Source organism: Neopsephotus bourkii, unplaced genomic scaffold, assembly GCF_033783945.1.
Source record: "Neopsephotus bourkii isolate Nb327-2 ecotype Australia unplaced genomic scaffold, CSIRO-AGI_Nbou_v1 NB_1139, whole genome shotgun sequence".
Classification (NCBI taxonomy): domain Eukaryota; kingdom Metazoa; phylum Chordata; class Aves; order Psittaciformes; family Psittacidae; genus Neopsephotus; species Neopsephotus bourkii.
The window spans coordinates 614,310-626,543 of NW_026901625.1; the positions used below are offsets into that span (position 1 = coordinate 614,310).

The 12,234-nt window shown below is 59.8% G+C and overlaps 1 protein-coding gene across 1 annotated transcript; it reads right to left on the reverse strand.

Moving 5' to 3' along the window:
* Positions 1 to 1,021: 1,021 nt before the first annotated feature.
* On the reverse strand, positions 1,022 to 10,843 carry NUAK2 (NUAK family kinase 2). The gene is made up of 7 exons (XM_061362824.1): positions 10,575 to 10,843; positions 6,117 to 6,237; positions 4,742 to 4,893; positions 4,337 to 4,402; positions 3,386 to 3,505; positions 3,052 to 3,184; positions 1,022 to 2,969 (listed from the first exon to the last, which is right to left on the reverse strand). The coding sequence occupies exons 1-7, from the start codon at positions 10,800 to 10,802 to the stop codon at positions 1,837 to 1,839; spliced, it is 1,953 nt and encodes a 650-aa protein (XP_061218808.1). The 5' UTR covers positions 10,803 to 10,843; the 3' UTR covers positions 1,022 to 1,836.
* Between the last annotated feature and the right edge of the window lie 1,391 nt (positions 10,844 to 12,234).

Genomic DNA, 12,234 nt, shown 5'->3' on the forward strand with positions numbered 1-12,234 from the left:
GGGCACGGTGCGGAGGGGGGGTCTCAGGGGTGCCTTTGGGCTGAGGCTCCTTCACCCGCTCCTCCAGGCTGGGGGCTCCATTGGCTCCCCAGCCCTGCGCATCGCCCCAGCTCAGCACGAGGGGAGGTTCTCCTGCATCATTGATGGAACCAGACCACAGCACCCAGGGATGCTCCAGAATCAAACCAAAGAGGAGGCCCTGCCCCTCAGGTCAAACCGCAGCCCAGCCTAGGGATGCTCTAAGTGCTGGAGCCCCCACTTCACCCTCAGCACCCACAGGGCACAGGGACTTTGCCCTGGCTAAGCTGGATGCCCTCGGAGCAGCTTGGAGTTTCCCAATAGCAAGGGAAGCACGCAGGGAATGCACAGTGGGGGCAGAGCGCTTGGGCCCCCCACGGCTTCAGCCGTGGGCAGAGGGGCAGCATTGCTGGCAGGCAGCCCTGCCTCCGTGCCACAGGATCTCCATGGTGGAGACTGGGAGCATCTCCTGTTAACTGGAAATTGTTCCAGCACTTGACAGAGCCATAAAACCGGTTTCGATGGCACGGGAGGAGGAGAGGAGGAAGGAATGAGGGGGGAAAGGGCTGGAGAAGAGGCAGCCCCTGCTACCTGTCCCAGCCGAGCTCCAGCTCATTCAATGCCTCTGGGTCAGGGGCTCAGCTCTGGCACCATCACTGTGCTGGGGTACCCCAACAGCAGGGCCTACCTCCATCCATCACCCTCCCATGGCTGCTGAGCCCCTAGTAAAGGGCTGAACCACATCACAGCTCAGCAACGCACAGCACGGAGGCACCAGTTTAAACTCACACAGTGCATGGAGATTTTACATTCACAGAACACGTGTCCAGAGCCACAGGGAGGTTTCACATCCCATAGGATGTGTGTTCAGAGCTAACTCACTCTCAGTTATACTGCCGTGAGGCCTAGCCCCATCCCACAGGATGCTGAGACAGGCACCAGCACCCATCCCACCTCCCTGCCCCCCCGGCGCTGCACAGCAATCACAAGAACAACTCGGGTCTACTATTTGCTTTGAATTTAATGGTTTTTCCAAGACCACTTTGTAGGGAGGAGGGAAAACCGCACCCTGGAGAAGGGAAAGGGCCAGCGGATAGGTGGCAATAGTGCAACGGAGCTTCCACATGTGGCACATGAGACGACAGCACAGACACCTCCATCCCTCCATAGAGAGCCTGCGGGAGGCTGTGATGGAGCCAGGCACATCCCGTGCTGCTGCAGCTCTGCACCAAGGTGGGCAAAGGCAATAAATAAAGTGGTGCCTCCCCAAAGGCACTTCTGTTTTCCTCCTTTCACCATTAAAAAGCAACAATTCCCCCCCCCCCAACCCCACGTTGGCATCAGAGCGTTCTCAGATGGGTTTTGGCCAGATCCAGTTGTGTTTCTCAGTGCAGGAGAGGGAAGAGCCAGGGTCTGGGCACTATGGACCCATTGCCAGCACATCCCAAGAGCCTAGAGCCCTGCAGCAGCTTCCAGCCCTCCGCAGTACCCTGCTACATGTCCAGCTTGTTTGAGGTATATCACCCACCCCATCGCTACCTTGTGCAGCCAAAATACAGTGCAAAGACAAAAACACCCACCCAGCCCCCCGGTTTCACCCTCCCCACCATGAGATGAGCCTGCTTGCGAGGGCAGGATGGAGCAAGGAGCCTCCGGGCCCCGCAGCCCCTCCAAGGGGGATCACTTGGGGCTTTGGTCCATTTAATGTCCTGGGGCATCCCCCTCCCATGCCCCGCAGGGCACAAGGCTGCAAGGTGAATGTGTGGGACGCGGCTCCGCACCCCCAGGCGCGCACAGCACCGCGGTGGGGGGGTGCCCTCAGCTCAGCTTCATGCCGATGGGCACGGCCCGGCTGTAGAGCTCGGTGACGCTGCCGCACCCGTTCCGGGCCGCGCTGCTCTCCACCAGCGGGCTCCGGCAGTGGGTGACGGTCCAGCGGCGCAGCCTGCGCCCTTCCTCCGCCGCCTCCTCCTCCTGCAGGCGGAGCAGGCTCTCGGCAGAGACGCAGCCCCGCATGCCCCTGCTGCCGGTGGGGATGCGGGCGGGCAGGTCCAGCTGCTCGAAGGACTCCGTGGACAGGATGCTGTCCTCGCTGACGGCGCTGGACGGGCGGGCGCGGGGCGCCTGGGGCAGGGGCACCTCATTGAACCCCCCAAAGCCCTGCCCGGGGGGACTCTCCGCCTCGGTGCTGCCAGAGGAGAACTTGCCGTTGTGCTTGAGGATGCCTTTCCTGCGGGCAGGGAGACCCTGGGCGCCCGGCTCCGGGGACGGGGTGTCAGCAAACACGTTCCCATCGAGGTCTAAGCTGGCTGCATCCAGGACATCCCCAGACTCGCAGCACTCCAGGGACGAGTAATACCCCGACTCCCTCGCCGAGGGCTTCTTCAGTATTCCCTTCTTGGGCACGGCTGCGGGCACTGCTCCGGCGGCCGCGCTGCCAGGCAGCATTCCCGAGGACAGGATGCGGGTGAGACCCGGAGCAGCCGCCTCATCATCCTCACCCCTCGCCTCTCCCATGGGCACTGCCGCCGGGGGGCCGGGGCCGGGCACCTTCTGCTCGCAGGAGTTTCTCTTCTTGAGGATGCCCTTGGGCCGCTTGAGGATGGACTTGGAGGGGTTCTCCGGGGCCAGGGCCACCTCCTGCAGCGCGTGGGAGACGTCGTTCTCCTTCTTGGACTTCTTGAGGGAGCGCTGCCGCTCCAGGGCCGCGCCGGGCAGGTGCTGCTTCAGGAAGCATCGCACCTTGGAGCTGTTCTCCAGCAGGGGCCGCGAGGAGCGGCGAAGCCACTCTGCCACCGTGGCCAGGGGGGAGTCGCTCTCCCGCAGCAGCTCCTGCTCCCCAAGGGGCACTTTGTAGCCCCAGTTCACCCACCAGTGCGTGGCGATGTCCTCGATGGTGGCGCGGCGCTCTGGGTTCACCATCAGCATCCAGCGGATCAGCCCGCAGGCATCTGTGGAAGGGGCAGGTCAGGGGCTGAGGATTGCCCATGGAAGGGGACACACACACACACAGGGGGTTGGGGATCTGCCTACCTGAGAGCTTGGTGGGCTCCCGGTAGTCCCCACTCGTGATCTGCTTGACCAGAGTCTTGTAGTCGTGGCCATCGAACGGCATCGTGCCATGGACCAGGATGTAGAGGAGGACACCCAGGGACCAGCTATCCACCTGCCGGGGGGACAGATGAGCCTGGAGAGGGGGCACAGCAGGACCAGGCTGCCCCGGCCCCCACCCTGGCTGCAGGACCCCCCCAGGCAGCCCCAAGGGGGGGCTGTCACCAGTCTGTGGTTCTATGAACCAGCGACTTCCCCGAGTGCAAGCAAAGAGAGGACAAGAGGTTCCCGCACACAGGGGTAAGGCATCACCTACCTCGGGGCCCTTGTATGGCCTCCCATTGATGATCTCGGGGGATGCGTAGAGGGGGCTGCCGCAGTATGTCTGCAGGAGCTTGTCCTGCTGGTAAACGTTGGACAGGCCAAAGTCTGCAATCTAAAAAGATGATTTAGAGCCGTTATCCAGCAGCATCACCCCAAAGCTCCCCAGCTCCAAGGCTGGCTGCATCCAGCGCTGTGCTTAGCACCCTGGTGTGCTCAGGGAGCAGCAGGAGCCCGGCTTCCCACCCCTGAGGCTGCTCCATCCCACTCATGGCAGCTCTGTGGCTCCATCATCAGCACACAGGGCACAGAGGCAAAGGTGTGGTTATAGGGAGAGCCTCCAGCTCCCTCACAGCCACACGAGGCTGCTTCAGTCCCTGTCTGCTCCACTTAGATACAGCTTTCACCATCCCCCTCGCACCAGCCCCTCGCAGTGAGCAGAAGGTCCCAATTCCCAAGAGATAGAGCCCTGCACCCTGTCCATCACCAGTTCCAAGCTGTGGCCGTGTCCTTCCTCCCTGGGAGGCTGCAGGCAAAAAGCATCACCCAGGGCCAGTGAAGCTGGGAATCTCCCTGGGAGAGCCCTTCCTTATCCAGCTGGGCGGGTTTTGACCTCAGTGTTCAGACTTTGCCCTCTTATCAGGAGGCACATATACACATTCTGGTGTTACTGGGCAGCACTGCGGCTCTGCAGTCTCTCTGGCTCCATTGCCAGGCACAGACAGCAGGGGCAGGGACCAGCACCCTCCTGGCTCCCCATCTCCTGGGTAAAGAGCATTGCAGGCTGATGGCAGCAGGCCCAGAGCTGACAGATGGTTCTCCACAGCCCTGGGAAGCATGTGTCCTAAGGGAATGGGGTGTTGTGGTCACCCCCTGTCCATCCCCAATGGGCAGCATCCCTTAGACCCCTGTGCTGGGTGACACCAAAGCATGGCCAGGCTCTCACCTTGATGTTCCCATTGGCATCGAGAAGGATGTTCTCCAGCTTGAGGTCCCTGTGGACAATCCCATTCTGCACAAGGGAAGGGGGAGCAGGGGTTACTTTACAGCACGTTTGAGAAAGGGAAAGTCAGGTCACGCAACCAGGAGGCGGTGACAGCGATCAGAGGAGCAGTAAATGCCCCCGGTGTGCCATGAGGATGAGCTGTAAACCACATCCCAACACGGGTGCTGTTGGGAGCAGGGTGGCACTGCGGGAACCATGAGCATCGCATCCCAACTGGCCCACTGCAGCCCTGCTGGGCCCACAGGCGCTGACCCCGGCACCCTCGCGGTGGGAACGCGGTGGGAACGCGGTGGGAACGCGGTGGGAACGCGGTGGGAACGCGGTGGGAACGCGGTGCTCCCCCACCTTGTGGCAGTAGTAGACGGCTGACACGACCTGGCGGAAGAAGTGGCGCGCCTCGTGCTCCGTGAGCCGCTGCCGCTCGCTGATGTAGTCGTAGAGGTCGCCCTTGCTGGCGTACTCCATCACGATGACGATCTTGCTGCTGTTCTCAAACACTGCCGGAGGTGGGGGTTAACCCGTCAGAGGGATGCTCCGAGCTCCCAGCACCTCCCTGGGTGGCTCTAACACTTCCCACCCCACTGCCCGTCCCTCGGTCTGCTCTGCAGGGCAGAAGGTGTTGGGGTCTGTGCAGGAGGGGATGGCGGAGCTGTTACCCTCATCCCACAGTGCCACCGGGGCTGCTGCAGCCATAGGAGAAAGGGCTCTGCTCTGCCAGGAGGGGACCAAGACCTGTGGTTCTTCACTAGATAGAGCCCTGCCAAGGGGAAAGGCGATGGAGCCCCCGGTAGGCACAGCCATGGGGCCCTCCTCTGTGTCCCCATTGCTCCCACACGTCCAAGCCAAGAGCTGTTTGCAGAACGCTCCCTCCACATTTTCAGCTCCAGCAATGAGTGACTCAGCCCCTGCAAACAGCGCAGGAGCTGCCAAGCCACTCGCTTTTGTTTGGAATACAGAAGGACTTTGGATACCTCACATACAGCAGCGAGGTGGCACCGGCCACGTGTTGGCCCAGCACAATGAACCTGGGCAGATCCAGCCCCATGAAGAGCACAGGGCACCCGGGGTTTCAGCAAAGACTGACTGACCCAGTTGGGATTTGCTCAAAGTCTGGTCCTATCTATAGCTTGAGAAGTTCCCCTTTGGCTGGTGTTGCCCCACACCTCGGCAATGGGGCAGCCCTGGCCATAAAGCAGCATCAAGAACTCTCCCAGCTCCCTGTGGGTTGGTTTTCCTATGCTCCAGGGAGGGAATGAGGATTCCACCACCGAGATCAGCTCCTGCCTAAGGCTGAGAGCATAGCTGCAGGTTCCCACTGCTCCAGCACTTGCCGTGGTTGGGATGAGCATGAAGCACAACGAGCCACACACAGCACTGGGTTCATGGGGACCAGCTCCCCACCATGGCACATCCTCTCACCAGCTTCCTGACTCCAAAGGCCACGTCATTGTCTGGAATCAGCTTCCCTCTCCAGGCAGGAGGGGGTGGGATGGGAAATGGCTATTTCTGGAGCAGGTATTTCCCCTCGAAGCTGCAGGAAAGTGAGGGGGACACCGGCAGCACTGAGTCACCGGACACAGCCAACAGCTTTGGCTCTGGATGAGCAGGGGGAGGAGAGCATGAATGTGAGCCCCACTGCAGATCCTGCTCTGGTACCCAGCCCTGGGGTGCCTGGGGATGCTGCTGGAAAGGGGAGGAGAGGGAAGAGGAGGGCTCTCACCTTCATGGACAGCAATGATGTGGGGATGGTTGAGGGAGGACATGATCTCAATCTCTCTCCGGATATGGACAAGGTCCTGCTCATCCTTGATTTTGTCTTTCCGGATTGACTTGATCGCCACCTGCGGATGGGAACACGCACACAGGGTCACCCATCTGCCAGAGGCAGGAATGCTGTGCCTTCCCAAAGCCTGATGCCAAGCAAGAAACCCACCCTCTTCTTCCGGGAAGGGGCTCACAAGCAGGACATCAGTGGCCCAGCCTCTCCATCAACTCCAATAAGCATGCACTCTAGCAAATAGGGTTTGAGACTTCCCAAGGGAAACCTGCTGCCCGCTCCTCCTAGAGGAGCTCCCAAGCCTCCTCCCGCAGGTGGCGAGCCCCTGCTCCTCCTTTATGCACCGTGGCTTACAGGAATCGTGTCCCCGGCTCCAGCCGCCGCTGGACCGCAGCCAGCCAAAGGAATGTGACCGGCACACATGACTTGGAAGATATCAACAACAACACCGACGTCTTCCCGGGGTCAGGAAAGTGAAAAGGAACAAACCAGGTTCTGCTTTCCCTGGAAATGCTTATTTCAAGGAGCTGATTATGGAGAGGTAAGAGAGGCCGGGATAAAGAGCAGCTCCTTCCCAGCACAGGACTGAGGAGACCCAGCGCTGATGATGCAGCCCCTTTCCAAGCTTTTCAAGTTATCCTCTACAAGGAAATTGAAAGGGGAGGAGAAAGACGAGTAAAGGCTGGAGAATAGATGCCTTCTAATCCTCTTTCAAAGGGGCTGGGGAGAGACAATGTGCTCCTAGGGTTGAATTTACAACTGAATCCAGCAGAACCTCTTTTATTTCTACCAGGCAAGAATGCAGAACAGCATTAATCCTGCAAAGGGACCCCCACGCTGGTCTCCCAGCAACGGGGAGAGGGGCGATGGGCACCCACCAGCCCCCACAGCAGTGATGTTCATGGCTTCACTGCACAGGGACCTCCTCCAGCTTTGGCTGTGCAGGATGGGTGCTCAGCCGTGATTCCCTCTGATTTAGGGGGGTTGGAAACCTCACTCCTTGGGCCCACCAAGCAGCAAAAGGCTCGGAGCAGGGCTGCAGCCTTTGTTAAGCCAAGCCCATCGTACCCACAGCAGGTCTCCAGACATTAAAGCAGCAAGAACTCAGCCACCACATCAGTGTCCTCATGGGAGAAGGACGTGGCAGTTTTGAGGGCTCAGGTGGGCATGGGAGAGGTGACCATGGGATCCCTTTGGCCTCAGAGCACATCCCTGCTGCATTGGCCAGGGCAGGGGGTGCCCCTAGTGCACCATGAGAGCATGGTGCCTGCACCAGCCTTATGGCTTGAAGTAACGAAGCAGGATGGACTCCGGCCAAGGGAAGTTCAACAACCCAGGCCCAGGTTTCTGTACAAAGCAATGCTGAAAGTGCTTAATAGCTTCTCGAAAGCCAGCTATTCTTTTCCATGACCTTTGCGCTAAGTGAACAGGTTAAAGTTTAACAAGCTTTTTGCTCCTGACCCCCATTAGAACGCAGGCAAAGCCTTTATGCAGCAAATCAGCCTCTCCTGCCCTCCCAAATTCCTCTTGGCTCGCTCTGTTCACCTCCCTGCTGGGGTTCAGCACCCAGCCCAACACATTTGCCTGCAGATCAAGGTGCTCCTGCACATCCGCTGCCGAGCCAGAGCTCAGGGCAGGATCCACAGCCCATAAAAACCCCGGCGGCTCCAGGCTGCCGGCGCTGGGAGCCTCGGGAGATGCCATCGGCTGCATCCAGCAGGGCTGGAGAACGCCCTCGCCTCTGAGCCTGCAGTTAGTGACCTCCAGAGCAGGGCTGCAGCAGCAGGGAGCAGGTTTAGGGCACTGTTAGAGCCCAGGGCTACCCTTGCTGAGTGTTGCCTGTAACGGGCACAGCACAGAGTGAGGGCACGGCACCATCAGGGTCTGCATCTACAACAGACACTGAAGCAGCCCCTCGGGGGGGGGGTGGTGCAGCCCTGCAGGGAGGGTGGTCCCTGCCATCCCTTCCCTCCTCAGGGATGCTGAGAAGCAGCTTTGCTCCAAACCATCCCCTACCCAAGAGAGCTGAGAGCAGAGGATCTCCCCTTGAGACAGAGGAGGCCATGCCTGCCCATCCTGCAAATGGGGACCAGCCCCAGCCTACACAGCGCCTTCACCACCAGTGCTATGAGAAGAATCTCCTGCAGGAAACAGCCCCAAGAAGTCCCACTGTAGGAGCCTGGAGAACTTGAAAGTGCTTTCCAAGTCAAAGAGGCTTTAATTAAAGTTTTGGGGGCAGAACAGGTATTTTCAGCAGCTGCTGAAAGATGCATTAAGCTACAACCTCAGGCAGCACTTCAGAAGTTGTTCCAGATTGCAAAGTGCTGCATTTCATGCTCCATGAAATATGGATTACAACCCACTACGGAAGAGACCAGGGCTCACCCCTCGCTGGAGATCAAAAGAGGCTTTGCTGCTTGGGAATATTCCAGGTGCTGCCTTCCCCTTGACACCACACAAGCCCACAGACAGGGCAAGTGAGTCCCACAGGGCTCGGATGCTGCCATGCAAACAGGTACACAGGGCAGTTTACACCACCATGGCACACGATGCTGAGCCTTCAACCCAAAAGATGCAGGGACAAAGAGGAGGAAAAAGGAAAGGGAAACAATCTGCTTGATGCTTCAGGGACACAACAGTTTTCTAAGGGCACACTTCAAAAGGCATGAGCATTGTTTCACCTAAAGGCTTTCTAACCATAAAACATGGTGTTTTCAGACAAAGAACGTTCATGGAACCCCCCCCCAAAACCAGCTGCAGGAGCCTGGTCTTTCCTGCAGTTGACCAATTGATCAGACACATCTTACCCCAGGCTAAGTCCTGGTGGGTTGGTTCAAATTGAGAGGGAAAGAAGCAAGCTGGGCAGTACAAAGATGGTTCAATATTCAGTGCCTCTGACAGGGGCAGCTTCTGATCAGCCAGAGGCAAACCCCATGGATGGAGCAGCTCCAGCTTTACAACCTCAGCCGGTACCATGGGATCCCGCGAAGGGCAACCGGCGGAGGTGGCACTACCTGCTCTCACACCTCGGTGTTTGGGAAGTGAAAGCCACTTAAAGCAGGAGCAAACAAGCACCCTGCTCCGGATAAACTGCAGATTAACCAGGCCCGGAAACAGCGAGTGCTCCAAGAAGGAATTTGTGGGAAGAGGAGATCCGCGGTTAAACCTCCTGCTCCTACCGGGCCAGTCCGATGAGGCACTCGTTAGCCAAAGCTGTGACTATCTCCTACTGAGGAGTCACTGGCCTGCGTGTTCAGTTTGCGTTACAACAGCCCAATGCTGCTGGTCAAAGGCCCTGTCCTGAGGGGCTCCCCACACCGGTAGGTTTTCCTGCAGTTCAGATTCCCTGATCCAGCTTTGTGAGGAGCAGGCAGGGAAAGCCAAGACTTCTCGCCCATCCCGAGGGAGGGACCCTTCTAGGGCTGTGGGTGGAAGCTGCATTTCAAGGCCCTGATTATGCAGCAAAACAGCAGCTTCTTCCGAATCAGATCGGCTGCGGGAAGTCACAGATGGGACTTAATGACGAGCTGTCGCGTTACACAAGAAAACCTCTCACATTCAAGTTGTTTCCCTTGCCATGCCTCTGCAGCCTCTTAGTGACTTGTTCTCACACCCTGCTCTGCCCATCTGAGGCTGGCTGGGCCAGTCTCACTGGTCACAGCGAACCTCCTTGCTCACCCATGGCCTCAAGGCTGGTGGATGTGCAAGTGCCTTTCGTGGGGTCCATCCCACACCGCTGCGTGCTGGGGATGGAGCAGAGGCAGGGAAATCACAGTCATTTTCCCCTTATGCCCTTGCAGATTCCCCAAGGACAGGGCTGTGTGGCTTCAAGGCCAGGTTGGATGGGCTTGGAGCAACCTGGGCTACAGAAAGACATCCCTGCCTATGGCCATGGATGAGCTTTAAGGTCCCTTCCATCCCAAACCATGCTATGACAGCAGCACCCACTTCCCCGGGGCCCCCCTCCAAGCTCCCAGCACTGCACCACTTTGCTCTGGGTTGAGCCACACGTCACACAGAGCCCCTTGATTCAGAGGGGCCGGGTGCTGCTGGCGTGCATCAAACCCAGCCAAGAACCGGGGCGAGAGGAAGGGGAAAGCTCTTCAGACTCGAGAGCTGTGTTTGCTCTGGGCTGCCGGATGTCTGTGGGCTCCTTTCACCAGGAAGCCCGGCGCGGTCAAGTGGGCGAGAGGAGCTGCAGCCCCCGGAGGTGCTGGGTTCTCCCGCACCGCTGCGGCGGGGGGAGCGGGGCCGGGACCGGCTGCGGGGCCGCACTGGGGCTAGGGAACAGGGATGGAGGCACCGCGGCCGCGCTGCTCAGCGCGGGGGGATGCTCAACAAGCCCGCCCCGGCTCCCCAGGAGGATGCGCGGAGGCTGGGAAGGGAAGAAAGGCTCCTCACCAGCTTTCCGGAGCGCTCCCGGGCTTTCTTCACCTTCCCGTAGGTTCCCTTCCCCAGCGTCTCCAGGAACTCGTAGCGGTGCTTGAGGTTGTGCTTGTGGTGGTGCCGCTTCACCGCCTGCTTCTTCATCAGCGGCCGCGGGGACTTGGTGAGCTCCGCGGCCAGCGCCGCCCGCTCCATGCCCCGCTCCATGCCCCGCTCCATGCCCCGCTCCATGCCCCGCTCCATGCCCCGCTCCAGCCCCGGTACCGGCTGCGCCGCCCGCCCCGGCCGCTAAAAGCAGCTGCGGCCGCGCCCCCCCCGCGCCCATTGGCCGCAAGGCGGCGGCCGCCCCGCCCGGGAGCCGGTGCGAGGAGCGGGGGGGGCCGGGCTGCGGGGAGACCCCACGGCGGGGGGAGACCCATGGGCAGAGGGGGAGAGCGCAGAGAGCAGGGATAAGGGGGAGCCGCAGCCCGGGGTGCGGGGGGGCAGCCACAAGCTGGGTGCGAGGGGGCAGAGGCAGCGCAGGCACAAAGGGGAAGCAGCGGCTGTGAAAGGGTCCCGCAGATTATGGGGAGCTGAAGAGGTTCCGGATGATGCAGGGAGAGACCCGGACCCAAAGGCTGAGAAGAGGCTGTGATTTCACCACAGGGTGCCCAGAGAAGCTGTGGCTGCCCCACCCCTGGCAGTGCTCAAGGCCAGGCTGGACACAGGGGCTTGGAGCAAGCTGCTCCAGTGGAAGGGGTCCCTGCCTGTGAATGAGCTTTAAGGTCCTTTCCAACCCAGACCTGTCTGGGGTTCTATGATTCTAAGAAGCCCAGGACCAGAGCACTGGGAGGATGCGGGGCAAAGCACCTGGGTGTCAGACCCCAGGAGAGATGCAGGGACACAAGGCAGGCAGATGCACATCCAGCCGAGACACACACACAGACTGCAAGGAGGGACTGAGCGCCTCAACCTGCACCAGGGACTCAGAATAAAACATTTCTTGAGGGCAAAATCAGTGAGAGCCCCGGGCAAGCGCAGCCGGACCGCGCTCATCCCAGGACCATGCTTCCCGTCCTGGCTGCCCGGCTTGTGGGGGGAGCACTGGGGGAGCACATCAGTGGCTGCTCGGGTGCTCCCACACAAAGGCTTCTCCCAGCCGCTTCTGTTCGGCTCCGCAGCACCTCCCGTGTGGTCTCTTTTGCCCCTGTGGTAAATCTTTGTTTTGAGATATTAAAAGAATGCAATTACTTCCCCAGAGCAGCCAAAACAAGAGGTCTTGCCCAGCTCTGGCATGTGTGAGGACACACCGTATTGATCGAAGAAAGAGATAGCTGCAGCATTACTCATCTCCGCGCTCAGAGCTGGATTTTCCCACCACTTCCAGCAGCTCAGGGGTTTGGAAGCGTCTGGGAGGGATGATTTAATCCAGCACCGGCCCCTCTCTGCGGGCTTTGTGTTCCTGAGGCGGTTCAGGACGGAGCTGTGCCGTGTCCCAGCAGCAGCGCATTGCAGCCGAGCCACCTCCGCGTCAGGATGAGACCCAGACAAGTGTCACCGTGCCCTGGGTGGTTCTGCAATCAGGGTATTGGAGGATGGAGATGATAACATCACCCATTGAGGACATCTGCCCTGCAGGGTTCAGCTGGATTCAGCCACGCACCGGAACACTGCTCATCCATCACTGTGACAGATC